The 23,211-nt window shown below is 39.0% G+C and overlaps 1 protein-coding gene and 1 long non-coding RNA gene across 11 annotated transcripts in view; one reads left to right on the top strand and one right to left on the bottom strand.

The window, feature by feature from the left end:
* LOC127370222 (uncharacterized) overlaps nt 1-8,595 on the bottom strand; it is a 28,949-nt gene extending 20,354 nt beyond the window's left edge. Inside the window, exons 1-2 of one of the 2 annotated variants that reach the window (XR_007886166.1) lie at nt 8,080-8,595; nt 4,559-4,604 (exon numbers count right to left, since the gene is read on the bottom strand). This is a non-coding gene — a long non-coding RNA (uncharacterized LOC127370222). The remainder of the gene's footprint in view (nt 1-4,558; nt 4,605-8,079) is intronic. The other variant, XR_007886165.1, reaches the window with a different exon arrangement.
* Nucleotides 1-22,905, top strand: part of LOC127370203 (multidrug resistance-associated protein 1-like) — a 45,766-nt gene extending 22,861 nt beyond the window's left edge. For 7 of the 9 annotated variants that reach the window (XM_051412030.1, XM_051412037.1, XM_051412036.1 and 4 more), the window contains 17 exons: nt 1,181-1,268; nt 2,243-2,439; nt 5,428-5,604; nt 5,822-5,989; nt 13,601-13,790; nt 14,177-14,249; nt 14,441-14,549; nt 14,928-15,135; nt 16,005-16,315; nt 16,404-16,603; nt 16,869-16,995; nt 17,623-17,724; nt 17,980-18,126; nt 18,324-18,482; nt 19,908-20,074; nt 21,779-21,973; nt 22,175-22,905. In XM_051412030.1, coding sequence (XP_051267990.1) covers nt 1,181-1,268; nt 2,243-2,439; nt 5,428-5,604; nt 5,822-5,989; nt 13,601-13,790; nt 14,177-14,249; nt 14,441-14,549; nt 14,928-15,135; nt 16,005-16,315; nt 16,404-16,603; nt 16,869-16,995; nt 17,623-17,724; nt 17,980-18,126; nt 18,324-18,482; nt 19,908-20,074; nt 21,779-21,973; nt 22,175-22,283 — 2,727 coding nt within the window. In that variant the 3' untranslated portion in view covers nt 22,284-22,905. The other 2 variants (XR_007886160.1, XM_051412038.1) reach the window with 2 other exon arrangements.
* The last annotated feature ends 306 nt before the right edge of the window (nt 22,906-23,211 follow it).

Below are 23,211 nucleotides of genomic sequence, written 5' to 3'. Positions count from 1 at the left end.
TCATCATGGACAGACTGATATTCTGCAAAAGGCTCGGGAAACAAAACTTCGAAATTTTGGGTCCATGGCCAGGAAACTCCACAAACCTTAATCCCATTGAGAACTTGTGATCAAATCCTCTAAAGGTGGGTCCAAGCACTGATTACGCAAGAATGGGCTGCCATCAGTCAGGATGTGACCAAGAAGTTAATTGACAGCATGCCAGGGTGAATTGCAGAGGTCTTGAAAAAGAAGGGTCAACACTGCAAATATTGACTCATAAACTTAATATAATTGTCAATAAAAGCCTTTGACAATTATGAAATGCTTGTAATTATACTTCAGAATACCATAGTAACATCTGACAAAAAGATCTAAAAACACTGAAGCAGCAAATTTTGTGGAAACCAATACCTAACCCTAACCTAACCCTGTCATTCTCAAAACCTTTGACCACAACTGTAATATAATAAATAATATCAGGAGGGTCTACTTATGAATGGTGATGTCATTGGTTGGTCAGTAGGTGGAGCTTTAATAGAGTTGATGATCTGATCTGGAACTTAACCACAGCAGCTGTTCAACATCAGTTACCATGGTGATGTATGTCGGTATTAAGTGGCCGACCATCATAAACCTGAAAACCCTGAAGGGTAAGTCCTGATCATACCTCACTGAGCCCAAATCCTGCTTCAGAGTACAGGGTCCTGAAAGTACTGTGACATTATCCAAGAGATACAAGGCTCTGATTGACCAGGTGTTCCCCTGAATAGATCTGGCTTTCAGTTGTTTAAACAGTGTCAGTAATTGGAAGTTGTGGTCTTTTAGCCATTGAATGAAGACCAAGTGCAGCTTCTACAACCACAGGGAGTCACTCAAAGCAGTTTTAAAAAGCTGTTGCAGTAAACACAACAGGAGTATTTAATTTCTTTAAAAATCAAGAGAGACAACAGTTTATCTAAAAAAATAAGCAGCGAGTGATTTTCCAGCAATCTGACCAAAGATTCAAGACCAGACAAAACCGTTTCAGAACTGCTACAGAGGAGACCTCGACTCAACCTGGAAAAAATATGTTATTTAGTTGAGATACACTCCTCCCACTTCTCAGGTGTCTTTTGTACTGTACTTTTATGTTTGGTAAAATATGTGATTATTAATCTGTGTTTAATGTTTCAATGATGGATGTATTTTTTATGATCAGGCCATCGTCTCTCTCAGACGTCTGGTGAAGTTCCTGCATCAAGATGAACTGAAGCCCGACAATGTGGAGAGACTTCCTCATAGTACAGGTATGCACACCTGTCTGACTCATGAAGACAAAACTCAGTTGACCTGTGTGTCCAGTACTGAAACTGTTAGACTAGTTTAGCATGCAGACTGGAAGCAAGGAATAGCTTAGCACAAAGACTGAAAGAAGGGGCAAACTGTTCAATTCAATTCAATTTTATTTGTATAGCGCCAATTCATAACAAATGTTATCTCAGCACATTTCAAATAGAACAGGTCTAGACCGTACTCCTTATATCGTTATTTACAGAGAACCAACGGTTCTCACCATGAGCAGGACATTGGCGATGGCAGCAAGGAAAAACTTCCTTTTAAGAGAAACTGTTGAGTTTTAAGAATTAAAATAAACTACATAGAACAATTCAATTCAATTTTATTTGTATAGCGCCAATTCATAACAGAAGTTATCTCAAGACACTTTTCAAATAAAGCAGGTCTAGACCGAACTCCTTATAACCTTTACAGAGACCCAACAGTACAACAGTACCACCATGAGTAAGCAATTGGCAACGGGGGCAAGGAAAAACTGCCTTTTTAGAGGCAGAAACCTAGGACGGAAAGAGAGAGAGAGGAAGAGAGGAGCTCAGTGCACCATGGGAAATCCCCCGATAGTCTAGGCCTATAGCAGCATAACTAAGGGATGGTTCAGAACTCACCTGAGCCAGCCCTAACTATAAGCTTAATCAAAGAGGAAAGTCTTAGGCCTACTCTTAAATGTGGTGAGGGTGTCTGCCTCCCGAACCACAACTGGAAGCTGGTTCCACAGGAGAGGAGCTTGGTAACTGAAGGCTGTGGCTCCGGTTCGTGTTTGAACAATATGAAACCATGTATTAGAACATGTATCAAAACAATTTGGAACCTTGTGGTGGAACCACATAGAACCATGTGTAAGCATGAGGAACCATATGCTGTGGAACCATGTGTTTGAACCACATAGAATTGTGTGGATCCATGTGGAACCATGTTCTGTCTTCAGACGGAGATTGTGTGGTGATTGAGGGTGGGTCCTTCTCCTGGACCAGTGACGGACTGCCGTGTCTGCAGGGAATCAACATGAAGGTGAAGACGGGCTTGCTGGTGGCCGTGGTTGGCAATGTTGGCTCAGGGAAGTCGTCTCTGCTGTCAGCCATGTTGGGAGAGATGGAGAGGAGGAGTGGCTTTGTCTCCATCAAGGTGACAACAGTTATTATTGTTACTCTTTGATTATTCATTTTTAAACTGTGAAAGTGTTTTTTTACGTGTGTGATGTCATTTTAGTGGACAGAGCCAGGGAGGGAAACAGTAATGAGCATGTGCAGTACAACATACAAAAACCTTTAGGGAGTTGCTGTTGCTGATGGTTTGTTATAATGGTTGTTTGGTTTATACTCATTAATCTAGTTCTTCTGATATATTTACAGCTTTGTCTCCAGACAAACACTGCATCAGAGAGGAATGTTTTATGGGTAATTGCAACATTAAAAATACAAAATTTCATCTTCTGTTAAAATAAACAATAAACAAACAGTGGCTGTTTTTCCATGACATCAGACCAAACTAAAATTTCAGCTCTGCTAAACTATGCAAGCAGTACCAGCAGCCAGAATTTAAAAAATACTAATCTGTAACATTTTCACATTCAGTATTCACTACAGACCTATGTTATATATTCTATTGAGTTGTGTACTGACATTATTATATTATTATGTCTCCAATAATGTTCAAACCCAGAGATATAAAACATATTTTATTCAGGTAACGGTGCATTTCCGACTTGTCTCTATTTGCTATAACTTAATGGATTATTATTTCTTAAGGTGATTCATTATGAGCACTTTATATTATAGGACACTATTTATAGTGCCATTTATCTAGTGTATAGCTTTGTCAGATTGTCCTTAACTCACTATATACTCTATTGCTTTGTGATTGAATACTGACCTTTATACCATGGTCTGTGTGAATACTGGACACTGATTGGCTGCAGGGTGTCCATTACTTCCTGATGTAGGACACTTACTGAGTATTTCCAGTAGTGCTGTCAGTTTAACGTGTTATTAACGGCGTTAATGCAAACCCATTTTAAGGGCGTCAATTTTGGTATCGCGAGATTAACGCCTAGCACACTTTGTAGTTTTTTTCACATGCTGTTGCAACAACTAGTAATGTTAGAAAAACTACAACACCACACCGGATCTAGCTAGACTGGAAACAAAACAACAGGCACGCCACACACACTTGTTTAAGAGTAAACGCTACGTTTTGAGTGGATGGCAAGTGCGAGACGCCAAAATGGATGGATTCCTTGTTGTCTGAAAATGTCAACAGGCTTGTCTGTTTGAGTAACCGGCTCAAAGCAAAGAAGTAGTAGGCTTACCTTTTATTGGTAACCGTTACTGTTCATTCTTTCTGAAATAAGAGGCTGGGTTAAAGAGCAGTAGCCTGACTGCTATGTACAAAGCAAACTTGAGAAAAGTATTAAGCCATGGTTTAACTGCACTATAGGCTGAGTCCTAGTTTACCTTACATGTGCACTTTGTATTTTTATTTTGTATCGCCCTGTTTTGATCCCTTAGAAAGGGCTGTTGAAGGGGCTGTTATTTTTTTCACCCTTTTATTGATGGACAGTGTTACATAGTGTGAGAGATTATTTGCTCCAAGTGAGAATGTTAGTGTGAAATTGAACAGTACAGTATATGCCAATGTTGTTTTCAATAAAAACATTTGCACAAAGCAAGCCGATACACTTTTCTATGTTGATAAGAGCATTAAAATGAGAAAAAATAATGGGACAAAAAGAAATCAAGGGACATTTAGAATAGATAAAAATGTGCGATTAATTGCTATTAATTGCGAGTTAACTATGCCATTAATGCGATTAATCGCAATTAAATATTTTTATCGTTTGACAGCACTAATTTCCAGTGAAACTGTCCGTTCACTGTTCTGAATGAATGAAATAAACTGAATGAAAATAGATAGATAGATAGATAGATAGATAGATAGATAAATAGATAGATAGATAGATAGATAGATAGATAGATAGATAGACTTTATTTATCCCAAGGGAAATTCAAGTACCACAGCCACTACACTGTCCATTTGAACTCACTGATACTCCCATTGCATTGGTTGTTCAACTCACTACTACAGGCTGCGGCCATCAGCGCAATTCAATTAAATTCAATTTTATTTGTATAGCGCCAATTCGTAACAGAAGTTATCTCAGGACACTTTTCAAATAGAGCAGGTCTAGACCGAACTCTTTATAACATTATTTACAGAGACCCAACAGTACCACCATGAGCAAGACCTTGGAGACAAGGGCAAGGAAAAACTGCCTGTTAAAAGGCAGAAACCTAGGACAGATCCTTCGGCTCTAGGTGGGTGGTCGTCTGTCTCGACCAGTTGGGGTGAGAGAGAGAGAGAGAGAGAGAGAGAGAGACAGACAGGTGCACAGCAGCAACAGTATTTGCAATGGCAATCTAGCAGGACCATGGCAGGAGGCTCCACCAGGATCGATAAGAACCTGCGAGACGAGAAAGCACAAGAACTCAGGGGAAGAAGTGAAGTTAGTAACATGCATTAATCGGACATGAATAAGTGCAGAAAGAGAGAGGAAGAGAGGATCTTAGTGCACCATGGGAAATCCCCCGATAGTCTAGGCCTATAGCAGCATAACTAAGGGATGGTTCAGGACTCACCTGATCCAGCCCTAACTATAAGCTTTATCAAAGAGGAGTGTCTTAAGCCTACTCTTGAATGTGGTGAGGGTGTCTGCCTCCCGAACCACAACTGGAAGCTGATTCCACAGGGATGTGCACATGTCCTATCATTGATAAAAAAATCTGCATATTGATTTGGGGACAATGAAATGTTTAGTCTTGTTAAACATTCTATCAGATTATATTTACTAGTTTAGTTTGTTAACTTTGAATCTTGCTAGCATAATGTTAGCTCTCTGGCTCGTTACTGAGCTGAAGGGCTCTATAAGCGGAGGGAACTAGAAATATGATTGCATCACCTTATGGGATGGCAATGCTTGTCCCTTGTATTAGTCATGCTCCCCACATTTTGCCCCCAATGTCAATTCCACCTGGCTACATGTTATCTGTTGAACTGATGTACTTTATAGCAGAATCCATAGCGATAATAATACTTATCCTCACTTGGGTGGTACAGGGTTCAGTGGCCTACATTCCCCAGCAGGCCTGGATCCAAAACGCCTCTCTAAAAGACAACATTTTGTTTGGGGGAGAGAGGAAGGAGAGCTGGTACCATCGTGTGCTGGAAGCCTGCGCTCTGCTGCAAGACCTGGATATCCTACCTGCTGGAGACAGCACTGAGATTGGGGAGAAGGTATAAATACTTCCCCCCTCAGGGGTTAGATTGCATCTGAAGGAAATGTAAACGCTGTCTGTCTGATCACAGGAGGACTGATGTGCTCTGAGTGTTTATAGTTGGCTGTTTGTCACCCTGACTGTTTATTGTTGACTGTTCATTGCTCTGACTGTTTATTGTTGACTATATGACTTCTGTTTTTGTTTACTGATTATGCATTTACTGACTGAGGTAGGGTCTGAATCTGTCTGGAGGTCAGAAGCAGAGAGTGAGTCTGGCTCGGGCCGTCTACAGAAAATCAGATGTTTACTTGCTGGATGACCCGCTGTCGGCTGTTGATGCTCACGTGGGGCAACACATCTTCGAGCGAGTCATTGGACCCAGAGGACTCCTTAAAGACAAGGTAAGAACTTGTACCTGCTCCACCTGTATCCAGCGGGTTGCCATGGACATTGTTGGTCCTTTGGTGAAGAAGACTGAGTTTCTCTATAGGCCAAAGGAGTAATAGCCTAAACTGGATGTGGATCTTGATGTGATTCCTGCAGATGACCCAGTGTCACCAGCCCCCTAATATATTATTTTTCATCTTGGATGAAACTGAGAACATCTGTGGCTATGTTTTTGAAGATCAAGGAAATTGTAATGTTGTTGAAGAGAAAGCAGTTTTGTGCTTCTGCAAGCCTCCTTAAGGACAATCTAGAGACTCAAGCACATGAAGTGGAAAGAAAGATTCAGACGTTTAAAGTCACATTCAAAGGCCAAAGTCCTAATGATCTTGCTAAGGCAAAGCAGTCAATAATTCAGTATGTACAATGACACAAGTTATAGCTGAAATTGCCTCAATGAAGAGTGACATTAATTATTAATTATAAATATTGTATAAATGCAGTGTGGAGGCTTATCTGCAGATGGGTTCCAGTGTCATCTATCAGGTCTCATAACGGCATTACCTTTGTTGGAGCCAATCGTGAGCTGAAATAAAGTCTGGCTGGTCTAAGTCATGGCAAAATTGGACTTTGGTCAATAATGGCATAACATTGAACTTGAACACACCAGCAGCTTCTCATCAGGGTGTTGTTTGGGAGCACCTGATTTGTTCGGTAAAAAATACAATTAATTCAATTAATTATGATTTTTATCCACAATTAAATGGAGGACTGAAAGTGCCACAATTAAATAAAAAATACACCATTAAATAATTACTTAAATGTGTCATTAATTAATTAAAATTGGAATGAAATACATAAATGTGATATTAAATGTGTCATTAATTAATTCAAATACCGATTCATTTAATGAAAAATACATATATAAATATTTCACTATTTACATTTACATTTCATGGTCCTGCGTTGCAGTGCTTCATGAATTACTTAAAACTGTCAAAGCCAGCCATCAAACTCAGTGGGTGGGGCCAACGCGGATCTAGCCTGATCCATTGCTTTGGTCTGAAGTAGAGTGCCTGGAAGATCTTCATGAACTTTCTAGGGCAGAGGTCGCTAACAGGCGAGTCTGGACCCAGACACCGTCCTATGCGGACCCAGACCTATAATCAATTAATTATTGAGGATTCTAAATTTTGATGGGGAGCTTCTATTTTAACCAGCACAGCTTTTTTAGTCTTTACAGTATTTGTTTAGCAGATCAGGAAGCTCACAGACCAATCGCACGCTAGTTAAGCCATCCCACGTGATGCTGCTCAGCCAATCAAATCTGTTTAAACAGCGCGAATGAATACAGAGATGAGAGCGATGAGAGAGGAGAGACAGACGGAAAGAGAAGTCACAGATACATGGAGAGGAAACGGAGAGATGAGTGAGCGCGAGACAACAGAAGATTTATGGCGCTCTCTAAGAAGAGAAAAGTGGATAGAAAATCGAGCTTTTAATGGACAGATTCATTCACATTCATTCTTCCCACTGGGAGCACATAACCAGTGTGTCTCATATGTTCAGAGACCGCGGCGCTGATTAAAAGTGCCAGTGTGAAACGCCACTATGAGACAAAACACAAAGTTTTCATCAAACATACCCACTCAAGTCTGAACAAGGTCACAGAAAATAAGCAGGCTCAGATCCCAATATGATCACTCAACCAGTATCCTGACCAGTGTTGGGAGTAACGGCGTTTAAGTATAACGGCGTTACTAGCGGTGTTATTTTTTCAGTAACGGAGTAATCTAATTAAGTACTTTTCCCATCGCTGCAACGCCGTTACCGTTACTGAGAATGTAAAGTGGCGCGTTACTTGCGTTCCTACAATGTGGTGAATGAAGTGCAGCGGTGTCAGGCTTTCTGACAGCCAATTAAATTTTTCAATTCAATTTTATTTGTATAGCGCCAATTCATAACAGAAGTTATCTCAGGACACTTTTCAAATAGAGCAGGTCTAGACCGAACTCTTTAACATTAATTATAGAGACCCAACAGTACCACCATGAGCAAGCACTTGGCGACAAGGGCAAGGAAAAACTGCCTGTTAAAAGGCAGAAACCTAGGACAGATCCTCCGGCTCTAGGTGGGTGGTCGTCTGTCTCGACCAGTTGGGGTGAGAGAGAGAGAGAGAGAGAGAGCGAGAGACAGACAGACAGACAGGTGCACAGCAACAACAGTATTGGCAATGGCAGTCAAGCAGGACCATGGCAGGAGGCTCCACCAGGATCCATGAGAACCTGCGAGACGAGAAAGCACAAGAACTCCGGGGAAGAAGTGGAGTTAGTAACATGCATTAATGGGACATGAATGAGTGCATAAAGAGAGAGGAAGGGAGGAGCTCAGTGCACCATGGGAAATCCCCCGATAGTCTAGGCCTATAGCAGCATAAGTAAGGGATGGTTCAGGACTCACCTGATCCAGCCCTAACTATAAGCTTTATCAAAGAGGAATGTCTTAAGCCTACTCTTGAATGTGGTGAGGGTGTCTGCCTCCCAAACCACAACTGGAAGCTGGTTCCACAGGAGAGGAGCTTGGTAACTGAAGGCTCTGGCTCCTGTTCTACTTTTAATTCAATTCAATTTTTTATTTGTATAGCGCCAATTCATAACAGAAGTTTTAGAGACTATAGGAACCACAAGTAGCCCAGCATTCAGAGAACGTAGTGTTCTAGTGGGGTAATAGGGTACTATGAGCTCTTTAAGATATGAAGGGGCCTGACCATGAAGAGCTTTATAGGTGAGTGAATTTTAAATTCAATTCTACATTTTACAGGGAGCCAATGCAGAGAAGCTAGTACAGGAGAGATGTGATCTCTTTTTCTAGTTCCTGTCAGTACTCGTGCTGCAGCGTTCTGAATTAATTGGAGCGTTTTAATGGACTTATTGGGACAACCTGATAATAAAGAGTTGCAGTAATCCAGCCTTGAAGTAACAAATGCATGGATTAGTTTTTCTGCATCTGTCTGTGATAGGATGTGTCTAATTTTTCCAATATTACGTAAATGAAAGAAGGCGGTCCTAGAGGTCTGCTTTATGTGGGAGTTAAATGACAAATCCTGATCAAAGATAACTCCAAGATTCCTGACAGTGGTGCTAGAGGCCAAGTTAATGCCATCTAGAGTGACTATATCTTTAGACAATGAGTCTCTAAGGTTTTTGGGGCCAAGAACAAGAATTTCGTTTTTTTCTGAGTTTAACATGAGAAAATTGCAGGTCATCCAGGATTTTATGTCCGTAAGACATGTTTGTAATTTAGATAATTGATTAATTTCATTGGGTTTGATTGATAGATATAACTGCGTATCATCTGCATAACAGTGAAAGTTAATGGAGTGATTCCTAATAATGTTGCCTAAAGGGAGCATATATAAAGTAAATAGTATTGGTCCAAGTACAGAACCTTGTGGAACTCCATGACTAACTGTAGTATTTATTGAAGATTCATCGTTAACATGTACAAACTGCGAGCGATCTGATAAATATGACTTAAACCAGCTTAGTGCGGTTCCTTTAATTCAAAGGTTCAATTTGATGCTCAAGTCTCCCCAAAAGAATATTATGGTCAATGGTGTCAAATGCAGCACTAAGATCTAATAATACAAGTACAGAGACAAGTCCATTGTCAGAAGCAGTCAGAAGGTCATTATTAACTTTAACCAGAGCTGTCTCTGTGCTATGATGAACTCTAAATCCTGACTGAAAATCCTCAAATAAACTATTGTTATGTAGAAAGTCACACAACTCTTTGGCGACTACTTTCTCCAGAATCTTAGAGAGGAAGGGGAGGTTAGAAATCGGTCTATAGTTGGCTAAAACCCCTGGGTCAAGAGTGGACTTTTTAAGAAGGGGTTTAATTACAGCTACTTTAAAGGACTGTGGTACATATCCTGATAATAAAGAAAGATTAATCATATCCAGTAAAGAAGTGCCAATTAAGGGAACAACTTCTTTAAGCAGCCTAGTTGGGATCGGGTCTAATAGACAGGTTGATGGCTTCGATGAAGAAATGATTGAAGTTAACTGATGAAGATCGATAGCAGAAAAACAGTCTAAATATATATCTAAGTTTACATTGACAGAAGTCCCTGAACTTGGAGAGCCACTGATAACTGTTGATGGCAGTTGGTGATAAATTATTTCTCTAATAGTAATAATTTTAGAAGAAGCTCATGAAGTCATTGCTACTTAAGTTTATGGGGATATGTGGCTCAATAGAGCTGTGACTCTCTGTCAGCCTGGCTACAGTGCTGAAGAGGAACCTAGGGTTGTTCTTATTTTCTTCTATTAGTGCTGAGTAATAGGCTCCACACATCAGCTGCCGGGAGAGGGCAGGGTGGTGATGATGACACCGTTGCAAATGCGATGATGATTGGCTGGGTGGGCGGATGCCAAGACAGAGACAATGGCGACGAGCTAGGGAAATTCAAAGGTAGCAATATCAAACTGGAAGTACCGACACTACTACTCGCTTACTGAAGTTAAAGGCAAGAATGTTTATGTAACGTGTGAATTTTATTTTCAATATTTATTTTTTATATATTTTTATTTCTATGCATATGGCCGGCTGTAATATATTGAGTTCAAATAAATACCAAATGTTCTAAAATACTGTATATAGTGTTTTATTCTTTATTCAGTGATTATAAACATCTTTAACGTTATAGAAGATGTTATAAAATGTAATTATAGACCATAAAAAATAACATCACAGTTACTTTGCTGAGTAACTAATTACTTTTACAATGTGATAACTGAGTTACTATCTCAGTTACTTTTTGGGATAAGTAATTTGTAACTATAACTAATTACTTTTTTAAAGTAAGATGACCAACACTGATCCTGACCCATTCATTCACTGCCCAACGAGGAAGAGAGGTTAGAGCTCAATTCTCTCACTGAACAACAGAAAGTGTATAGAAAGATATAAAAGGGAAAGAAAGAGAAACTGTTCAATTGTAAAGATGTGTTGATATTCATTTATAAAATTTGTTGAGACTGTTAATCAAGATATGAAACAGTTAACAAAGAAAAAGGGAAACTCAAGCTGCTGCTACACTTTATTTTTCAAAGTTAAACACTTTATTTTATTTTTTAGACTTAGCAGAGGATGTGGAAGCAGGAGCTGCTGACCCAGAGCATGTAGCGAGTAAAGCAGAGGAACTTATTGAAGTTCTTGGAGTTATTTCCGCACTTTCTGACCAAGATATTGACCACAGAGTGACTGCAGATTTAGAAGAAGTAGTCCAATAGCGCCACCCAGTGTATTGGAATGTGTTCACTAGCTCTGCATCGATCCATTATCTGGAATTGATTTGTCTTGGCTTGATGGGCAGGGTAACCAATGAGGCGTTAGGTTAGGTCAATTTTATTTGTATAGCGCCAATTCATAACAGAAGTTATCTCAGGACACTTTTCAAATAGAGCAGGTCTAGACCGAAAATATATGTATTTTACATTAAAAGAATCGGTATTTGAATTAATTAATGACACATTTAATATCATATTTATGTATTTAATTCCAATTTTAATAATTAATGACTTATTTAATGGTGTATTTATTTATTTAATTGTGGCACTTTCAGTCCTCCATACAATTAGGGGCAATACAATTTGTATATTGGGTAACACTTGGGCACCTGAGGTTATATGAAGAAATAAACCTTTACGAAATACAGGAAGTTTGAATGGACAATGGACTTCTTTTGCCTGCATACATTACAGGCCCATGGTGCAGCAGGGACCCATTTGATTCTGAGTTTGTTTTGATTCTTTGACAAATGGCCACTACAACCAGGTTTAGGTAGTATCAAAATAGCGAAGAGGTGTTGGTTCTTCAGTTGCACCTTTTAATTCAGTAAATCAGATTGTTCAGTTTGAATCACACAACAGAGTTTGCTTTGGTCACATTTAAATTGTCTGAAGTCATACTGGGAGAGTCACATAGAAGCATTGTTAATATCAGTTAGTAGTCAGTAGTATTGATGGAGGCCCCTGAAGTTGGTCTTTGCAGACCAGCTGTTGTACTTGGGGTCCTTTTACTGTCATTTTTAGACTCTTCCTATGCCTGTTGGACGAGGTAACCTGCCTATTAACCTAGCAGCATCTGAACACAAAAACCATCTCACACATGTTGGGCCTATTAGTGGAGTAAAACACAAGCTGGGGGAAATCATGGGTCAACCTCTTTTTAAATGTATTTTGCCTGTAACATGTAACAGTGATCAACACAAATTATACACTGATCAGCCATAACAGCCTGAGCACTGACAGTTGAAGTGAATGATTATCTGGTTATCATGGCTCCTGTCAGTGGGTGGGATATATTTGGCAGCTAGTGATCTTTTTGTCCTCAAAGTTGGTGTGTTTGAACCGAGATAAACCTAATGATGTGGTTACTACTATGTATCAGTAAAAATCCATGTTCAGCTGACTTCAAAATGGACTTGGAGGCACACTACAGGTTATGAAATACTGTAACTCTGTGTAAAAGGAATCATTGTGTTTGTCTCTGTAGCAAACTGGCCTATAAATAAAAAAGGAGGGGGGTATTTCTTTTCCAATACAATCCAATCCAACTTTATTTGTTAAGCACTTTAAAACAACCAAAGTTGACCAAAGTGCTGTACAGAAGAATAAATAAGACATCATAAATAAAAGACATAACAGCTCACATGAGGCACAAAATTACAACAATAAATTAAAAAATTTTTTATGCAAAACAGTTTTGATCTCACTCTGACTGTATGATAAATATTAAATAAAGAATGGAATTGTACTTATAAGTTAGCCATGGTAAGAAAAATATCAAATCTAACTTCAAATGTGTTTTTTTCCCTTTTACTTACCTGCTGTCAATGTTTCAGCCTGTGAGAGATGGTCCTTCTGGAATGTGTCCATCTTTGAGAACACTGTAAAAATCTATTTCTATACAATGTTTGCTTTTTATGTTATTCTCTGACTCTCAGTCTGACTCTCAGTCTGACAGTCACCATTGGACACTATTTCTGAATATATTCTGTTGCCTCTTCTTTTTTATGGTTGCGGGATGCATAGAGCCCTTCTTATAATCCCATTAACGCACTTTTGAAGAAGGCTTTGCCATAATTTTCTCTTCTTTGCTGCCTCCATGCATGCATCCACCTCATTAGTCCAAAGAGAAGAAATTGTTGATTGTTCCATGAATCCTCATCACTCATGATCAAAATATGATTATGTGAGTTTTTTAAAACTGCAGGATGACAGTGTAGAAAAATGGCTTCACCTTACTGCCTACCAGTTTGCAACTAATACATCCCCCTCAGAGCTCTGACCAACAAGGACCAGAAGAACCTTGTCACCAGACTTAGGAGCTTACAGCCATCTGGATCGTTAAATCCTGAATGAATTATTATGTTGTCCAGGCTTCAGCACCAGCAGCAAATTCTTCATCCGGACCTAAATCCCATTTCAATTTTATAACGTGTGTATTGTTGTTAAATTTCGTAATGTGTGTTGTTGTGATTGAAACTTTGTTAAACATCTATAAAAAGTCTTCTGCAAACCCTGCACCCCGTCTCATAGTGTGCTGATATGTTTTTTTAGACCCGGGTGTTGGTAACTCACGGGCTCAGCTTCCTGTCCAAAGCAGACCTGGTCCTGGTGATGGAGCAGGGTCAAATCTCTGAGATGGGTTCCTACATGGAGCTGATGGACAGGAAGGGAGCCTTCGCCAAATTTATTCACACCTTCAATGGAAACCAGCGCAGAGAAAGCTCCACCCCCAGAGACAAGAGTAAGACAGTTAATTTAACAGCAATGTTGGGCTAGTAATACAAAAACTGGAATTTATTACTAGTTACTCTTTTCAAAAGTATTAGTACTGTAAAATTATTATTAGTAATGCCTTACTGCCTAAATTATTGTCAGAATTAAACTATAATTAACTAAAGTAACTAGAGATAATCAACTGTTATCAGTTGAAAGTGTGGGCCATCTGTGAGATTTCTAACAGTCAAAATATCAGTAGAGTGAAAACGTTTAAATTCGAATTTCTTTATTAATGTAGATGCAGCAGAATTAAACTGCAGTCTGATTTAGATTTAGATTGCTTATCCTGTGTTATGTGTGTGCATTTATATGTCTATATTAATATATATTCATGTATATTTGTGTTTGCAGGCAGCAGGAAGTCAGTGTCTCGTCTCAGTATGACTGATTTCTCCATTGATCTTTCTCAGGAGCAGCTGATTAGGTAGAGAAACTACAAGTGTAAACGAATCCTAAACACAAAAACACATTCAAATAATAAAAAAAAAACACAACAGTAAATTAAATAAAGTACATTTGCATAATATTACATTCAGGACCTCCAACGTCCTGAAACCATTATGATCACATTATTGATCTATGAGCTCATTGTTTGTGTGTGTGTATGTCTTCCAGCTGTGATATGAGTAGTGCAAGTGTTCAGGTGATGAAAGCTGTCAATCAAGACTTGGACACTGAGGATGCTGGAAAACTTACAGAGGCCGACAAAGCTCACACGGGCAGGGTAGATCCTTCTTTGAACGTATTAACTACATTTATATGTACCACATAAGCTCTGGAACAGAATAGAAACTAAAATCAGAAACTTAATCCATGATGTTAAGAAGCAAACTAATTAATTAATCTCAGGGACTGAGAATTGAAACTTTATGATTCTTTTTTTCTGATTATTATTATTATTATTATGTTTCCACGTGATCTGAATTTGACAGCTCTTAAGATGCAGTTATGATGCAAAGAAACAACCACACAAACTCACGCTTTTTATTGACTGTAGAGCTTAAAACTTAAACAGATGTAATAAATGGATGAAAATGAGACTGAACACTGCAGAACATGCAGTATCTTTGTGAGATTAACAATGTCATTCTTCTGTTCTCAGGTAAAGCTGCAGATGTATAGAGAGTACTTCAGGACTGTCGGCCTGACGTTCATCATGACCATCATCTTCCTTTGTGCCTTCCAGCAGGCCGCCTCATTGGCCTACAACTATTGGCTGAGCCTCTGGGCTGACGAGCAACCGATCAATGGCACACAGAGTGACCATGAGCTGAAGCTGAGCGTGTTTGCAGCTCTTGGCTTCACTCAGGGTGGGTCAAAGGTCATTACGCACCACATAATAATGAGAGACAGACAGACAAACAGACAGATGGGTGAATGGATAGATAGTTTTACAAGAAAAACTTCAATTCAATTCTATTTCATTTGTATAGCGCCAATTCATAACAAAAGTTATCTCAGGACACTTTTCAAATAGAGCAACCTTCCAATTAGTGGACAACCCGCTCTACCTCTGCGCTTGTATAAATGAGTCACTAAGTGTCAATATTCTTTTAAAATTAAACTACCAGAAAATTACCTACCTTCTTAGCAGTTCGCTTCTCAGAGTTTCTATAAATTTTTTTATATTTATTGTTTCCTGCCACCTGGGTCATTTGATTGATAGATATGTACTTTATGAAACCCCTATTGGGGAAGTTGTTCATGCTTCTCCGGTTCCCAAGCCAAGTCCCTACAGATTGAGCTACTGCCGCCCAAGCTAATAATATGATGATAATAGCTGACATGAGTGACTGAAATAGCAGACTGAATGAGAGGGAAATAATGGTTGCTTTTACATTTATCCATTACAGCCTAAATTGTCTGTAGATGTTTATTGTTGTGTCTGTGATCATGTGCTGTTCTGCAGCAGTTTTTTATTTTCAGTTGGTCAAGGCAGACGGCCACCCACCCATAGCCGGAGTCTGTCCGAGGTCTCTGCCTCTTCAAAGGAAGTTTTTCCTTGCGTCGCCAAGGTCTTGCTCATAGTTGGGAACTGTTGGGTCTCTGTAAATAATATTATAAGGAGTATGGTCTAGACCTGCTCTGTTTGTGTCTGAGATAACATTTGTAATGAATTGGTCACTATACACATAAAATTGAAATGAAATTGAATTGAACTTTATCTTCTGTATTTCAGGTATGGCTATGTTTGGTACAACACTCGCCATCGCGCTCGGTGGTATCGTTGCGTCGCATCACCTTCATGCTGGTCTTCTCCTCAGTGTCTTGCACTCACCCATGTCCTTCTTCGAGGTGACACCCAGCGGAAACCTCCTGAACCGCTTCTCCAAAGAGATTGATGCCATCGACTGCATGATTCCTGATGGGCTGAAGATGATGTTGGGCTACCTGTTCAAGCTGTTGGAGGTCTGCATCATTTTGTTGTTGGCCACGCCCTTCACAGCACTGGTGCTCCTCCCTCTCACTTGTGTCTACATCTTCATACAGGTAAAGGTTTATCCTGAATATTATCTGGACATCACTGAGTTTAAGCTGAAGCTTATTGTTAATATCAGTGTATGTTTCTGGTCTCCAGAGTTTCTATGTGGCCTCATCGTGTCAGCTACGACGACTGGAAGCGGTCAGTCGCTCGCCAATCTACAGCCACTTTAATGAGACCATGCAGGGCACTAACGTCATCCGAGCCTTTGGTGAACAGCGCCGCTTTGTCCTGCAGGCTGACCGTCGCATTGACAACAACCAGGAAGCTTATTTTCCTCGCTTTGTCGCCACCAGGTTCATGCAAGATATTGCTATGATGTTTAACAGTATTAGAGTATTTTACTTATTATTATATTACATTTGTGCTGATGTTTCTATATTGTAGTTTTGAATGTGGTTGTATTGTACATGTTGTAAAGGATATTAATCACTTGGGTGGTTTCTCCTGAATAGTACCAATAATTTACTCTCATGACAGCATTGTAATGATATTTTGTATGCATTTTAGTATTTGATTGATGCAGATACTTAGTTTTTTATTGAATGTGTTTTTTATCAGATGGCTGGCAGTGAATCTGGAGTTTTTGGGGAATCTGTTGGTTTTGGCTGCAGCCATCTTGTCGGTGCGAGGTCGAAATGAACTCACTCCGGGCATTGTGGGATTGGCAGTGTCACATTCTCTCCAGGTTAAAAACTGTACCTCTGTTAACTGAACAGTTTTTTGTCTCAGGTTCACACTGCAGCACAGAATGGCTTGCAGATAGGTCACATTGTCACATTCCCCAGGTTCATCTCATCTGCCTTTCCTGGGGCTCCAGGTCAACCCAGTATTTGTACGTTAAAACATCAGAGTCACACAACACAACCAAAGTAATGGAGGCAGCAGTACAAGAGCAACTCCCATGTTCTAGAGGTAAAACTTTTGTAGCTTTGAAAAGAACATAGATGATATGACGTGTTCAGTTTCCCCTGACAAAAATCATCATCATTGTCCTCATATAGTACAGGGAGATGAGAAACAAACACTCAACAAGTTCACTGTGAGTTGTGACATCTGTTCCTTACAATGTGATTGGTTGATGCCTTTATTTGTGCTGTGAGAGCTCAGAAAATACACTTCCATCCCAAAAAAAAGGTAATTTCCTTGTTGCGTAATATTCATTTTCTGCGTGAAAATACTCAACAAAAACATATTAATTTGTGAATTAACCATCTGAAAAAAATACACCCTGTGTAAAGGCCTTTAAACATGAACTTTTAGCAATTGAAACAAAGAATGCTTCAGACGAATGACAAATTTTTTTTTTTGGTAGGTGACAGGAATCCTGAGCTGGATTGTCCGATCATGGACTGATGTGGAGAACAACATTGTGTCAGTGGAAAGAGTCAAAGAGTACGACAACACACCAAAAGAGGTAAGCTGCTGTATAATAGGACCTGGTTTAAATGGAAACTGTAATCTTACAGTCCAACATCTTTGAGACTCCGCATTTAAGCCAGAAATGCTTAGTAACAGTACTGGAGTAAAGAAATGCTATATTATTGTTCTGCTGTTTCTTTTGTATCCTCACAGTGATTGTAGTGTTTATTTTTTCTAATGAACTTACTGATTGTGGAGCTGTCGGTGTTGATCATACAGCCCTCCTGACCTGCCTAATGTGTCTCACCAGGCAGTGTGGACCCTCGAGGGCAGCTTGCTGCCAGCAGCCTGGCCGACCTCTGGAAACATCCAGTTTGAAGACTACGGACTGCAGTACCGTAAAGGTTTGGACTGGGCTTTAAACAACATCTCCATTGACATCCAGGACAGGGAAAAGGTCAGTCAGAAAGACTTTATTATTCATCCCAAGGCAATGGCAATATGTCAGGAAATAGCACACACTGTAAAAATATGTGGAGTTGAATTTTTTTTTCAGTTTTCAGTTATACTTCTTTGACTTGAGTTATGACTTTATCATGTGAAATAAATCTTATATAACATGAATAACTATTGATCATAATAATGAAATCGCAGGTGGGGATTGTTGGAAGGACGGGGGCTGGGAAGTCTTCTCTGGCTTTGGGAATTTTTCGGATTCTGGAGGCAGCGAAGGGACAAATCTCTATTGACGGGATCAACATTGCTCAGATTGGCCTTCATGATCTTCGCTCCAGAATCACCATTATCCCTCAGGTCAGTGCTGTAAATACTGCAGTATAAGTACTTCAAAACATTGCAAATAGTTCAGTACAAATGCTGTAGTACAAATACTTTATCAATGGGATTAACAAAACCTTGATCGGCTATTATGATACCTCCAGAATTACCATCATTCCTCAGTACTACAGTATATCATTAGAAGTGACAAATACACTTTCATATAGTTACTACAGTATACAGTGAGTACTTCACGTAGTAGAAAGCACAACATAGATACAATCCTCAAAGAGAGGGTTAGGGTTAGGGGTTCTGAATATCTGAAATGTTTGTTATCATATGTCACTGCACAACACAATATTTATGATAATTTATGGGAATTTTTTTTATCATACTTGATTTCACAGTAGCAATGAGCCTTATTTATTATAGGGCGGCTGTGGCTCAGAGGCAGAGTGGGTCGTTCCTTAATCGGAAGGTTGAGGGTTCGATCCGCGGCTTGAGCAAGATACTGAACCCCAAATTGCTCCCGTTGCCGTGCATCGGTGTGTGAATGTGTATGAATGTTAGTTTCTGTTCGATGGACTTTGCCATCACTGAGTGAATATGTGTGAAAGGGTGAATGTGGCACGTAGTGTAAAAGCGCTTTGAGTGGTCGGAAGACTAGAAAGGCGATATACAAGTACAGGTCCATTTACCATTTATTTTGTTTCAAATTAGACCAAAACTACTCTCTAATTAGCAGAGATGCTCGCAAGTCAAGTCTGAAGTCTTTGAGGGGCAAGTCCGAGTCAAGTCTCAAGGTCTTATGATTGCAATGATTGTTTTATCATCTCATGCATATCCGGTCTGCTTAGAACACTGCATAGCTATATATAAGGAATTCAAAGCATGTACCACTATATCATCATCACTCCTTTTTCTATTAGCTTACAATATCAGCATTGACTTGTTATTAGGTATATGATCTATTGCAAGATATATGATAAAAATACATAATGAAAAGAAGTTGATATAGACTATGCTTACTCAGGAATACATTCCCAACATTATTAAGCATGCAAAATAACTCTAATATATTTTTCAATAACAGAGTACAACCATATTGTATAATTACAGTGGGTGTCCAACTAATGACAGTTTATAATGTACTGTAATTTAATTCATCATCCTAGCCTCTCAAACCCAGTGTAATGGTAATCTTGTCAACCTGTTACATTGTTTGGTTAACATTAAACTTGTAATCTTCCTGTAGCCTCAATTAGTAACTTGCTTGGTCTTAGTCTGACAGCCTGATTTTTATAACACAAATAACTATTTAAACAAAAACTGCGAGCTTTTCAGTCCACATCTTTTATTAAATATGATGTTTTCTAAAGGCTAGGAGGTACTAAAATAAATCACAAGATTTCTGAGCATTTATAAAAGGCTTTAAAGTGACCTCTGACCTTCCATTACCAGGACCCAGTGTTGTTTTCTGGTTCTCTGAGGATGAACCTAGACCCTTTTGATACCTGTTCAGATGAGGATCTGTGGAAAGCTCTGGAACTGGCTCATCTCAGCAGCTTCGTGTTGGCACTGCCACAGAAACTGAACCATCAGTGCTGTGAAGGAGGAGAGAACCTCAGGTAGATCCACCTGTAGTCAGCCTGCCATTGGCTGACTATTTTACTACATCACTATATCCTGGGCTTAGAACCGCACAAGACATTTGTGCCATACAAGAGGCAACATCAAAGATTAATCCATCCATGATTTATGATTACCTGACAAAGGGAGTGCTGTATACTAATGGAATCATTTTTAAACCATTTAATTTTTAAATGCTTCAGAAACAGGAGCTTAAAGAAGAGCTTAATATATATAATAAAATACATTTACCCGATATTCAATCTTCATTAAAGTACTTGTGCTGATCAGAGGTTGATATTCAATTCAATTCAATTTTATTTGTATAGCGCCAATTCATAACAGAAGTTATCTCAGGACACTTTTCAAATAGAGCAGGTCTAGACCGAACTCTTTATAACATTATTTACAGAGACCCAACAGTACCACCATGAGCAAGCACTTGGCGACAAGGGCAAGGAAAAACTGCCTGTTAAAAGGCAGAAACCTAGGACAGATCCTTCGGCTCTAGGTGGGTGGTCGTCTGTCTCGACCAGTTGGTGAGACAGGTGCACAGCAACAACAGTATTGGCAATGGCAATCTAACAGGACCATGGCAGGAGGCTCCACCAGGATCGATAAGAACCTACGAGTCGAGAAAGCACAAGAACTCCGGGGAAGAAGTGAAGTTAGTAACATGCATTAATGGAACATGAATGAGTGCAGAAAGAGAGAGGAAGAGAGGAGCTCAGTGCACCATGGGAAATCCCCCAATAGTCTAGGCCTATAACAGCATAACTAAGGGTTCAGGACTCCTGATCCAGCCCTAACTATAAGCTTTATCAAAGAGGAACGTCTTAAGCCTACTCTTGAATGTGGTGAGGGTGTCTGCCTCCCAAACCACAACTGGAAGCTGATTCCACAGGAGAGGAGCTTGGTAACTGAAGGCTCTGGCTCCTGTTCTACTTTTAGAGACTATAGGAACCACAAGTAGCCCAGCATTCAGAGAACGTAGTGTTCTAGAGGGGTAATAGGGTACTATGAGCTCTTTAAGATATGAAGGGGCCTGACCATGAAGAGCTTTATAGGTGAGGAGGAGGATTTTAAATTCTATTGTACATTTTACAGGGAGCCAGTGCAGAGAAGCTAGTACAGGAGAGATGTGATCTCTTTTTCTAGTTCCTGTCAGTACTTGTGCTGCAGCGTTCTGAATTGGAGCGTTTTAATGGACTTATTGGGGCAACCTGATAACAAAAAGTTGCAGTAATCCAGCCTTGAAGTAACAAACGCATGGATTAGTTTTTCTGCATCTGTCGTGATAGTATGTGTCTAATTTTTGTAATATTACGTAAATGAAAGAAGGCAGTCCTGGAGGTTTGCTTTATGTGGGAGTTAAATGACAAATCCTGTTCAAACACAACTCCACGATTCCTGACAGTGGTGCTAGAGGCCAAGGTAATGCCATCTAGAGTAACTGTATCTTTAGACAGTGAGTCTCTAAGGTTTTTGGGGCCAAGAACAAGATGATGATGAAGTGAATTTCTTGGGTTTTTTTTTTTTTTTTTTTTGCAGTCTTTTTAACAATCTCAAACCTGCCAATTAGTTAGGGTTCTATTTATTAGGGTTGTTTACATGAATAAAAGTTTCTTTCCATGATTGTATCATTTCATCTATATCCATATCAATATGAAGCACATTATGAAGTGTAATCAATTTTTCTGAAGTCTTGGTCAGAGGCAGCTGCTGTGTTTGGCCAGAGCTCTACTGAGGAAGACAAGGATCTTGGTTTTGGATGAAGCCACAGCAGCTGTGGACCTGAAGACGGACCAGCTGATCCAGTCAACCATTCGTGCTCAGTTTGATGACTGTACAGTCCTAACCATTGCTCACCGCCTCAACACCATCATGGACTACACTAGGTACTACCAATACTGCTTTACTGTAATATTGTCATGGTTATTAATATTCTGTTTTGCAATGCTCAGATAGTTATTAAAAATGTAAGTGGTACGTGCATTCATTTTCATATTTATCTTGTATATCTAACTCGTGTTCTTACCTCTGTGACTTTTTATCTCTCTAAACAAAGTTGTCTCATTTTGTTATCTCTTGGTCCTCAGGATAATAGTGATGGACCACGGCACAATTGCAGAGATGGACTCCCCCTCTCAGCTCATACGCCTGCAGGGTAAATTCTATCAGATGTGCCTTGAGGCTGGTCTGGTTTGATATCATTTTTTTGTTTGACTTTTTCCCAATATATTAAAAAAATGTTGTCTGTAAAATCTATTGAAAATGTCCAGGAAATGTGTTTTAAATTTTAAGAATAAATTGTTAATTTTATTGTAGCATGGAAATTCATTACACCATAAACTATAAACTCAACCTTCTTATATTTAGACAAGCCTCTATATGGTACAAGCCTTTAATTCCTTTTGTTCATCAAAGATGGGAAACCAGTATGAATATTATTTCTATTGAATAACATGTAAATTATGAGTCATTCTTTTGATTGTTTATTAATGTAAAATGAAGTGAAGGATGTAATTGTGATACTGATAACTGATAACTAACTAGATCTCACTGATATAACAATGTGAAGCATGTCCATATTAAAAATAAATTATATTTGTGTAGGTGATCTAAGCAGGGGCCTTTATTTATAATAACTCACCCAGATTTTTATTGACGTTTTATAAAATAAATGACATTTGGTTCAACTATGGCAATACTAATTCACAAAGTATGCATGTATTCCGTTATTTGACCATATATCACTGTCAAATACATAAAAATACTGTTAATAATTAAAAATGTCTGATTGCAATAAAATAACTAATGGAAAAAAAAAGTTTTGTCATTCTGCATCACTTAACCAAAAGGAGTAAGAGGGTTATGATAGGGGAACTGAACTCGACCCCCCACATTTCGGGGGTGGGATGCAATTATTTATTTATTCATGTATTTATTCATGTATTTATTATATATAATTATATATTATATAATTTATAAATTAATAAATCCCAAATGAACTAAAATAAGATGAAATCAAAAATGAAAAAACGTTTTTAACTTAAATATTTTTAAATTTAAATTATTATTTATGTGTGTCTTGTGTGCAATGTTTCGACCGTATAGGTCAGGCAAAGGCACACAA

Source organism: Dicentrarchus labrax, unplaced genomic scaffold (genome assembly GCF_905237075.1).
Source record: "Dicentrarchus labrax unplaced genomic scaffold, dlabrax2021, whole genome shotgun sequence".
Taxonomy (NCBI): Eukaryota; Metazoa; Chordata; class Actinopteri; family Moronidae; genus Dicentrarchus; species Dicentrarchus labrax.
Note: the sequence above shows the minus strand (reverse complement) of the source record. Positions and strands in the feature narration are given on the sequence as shown.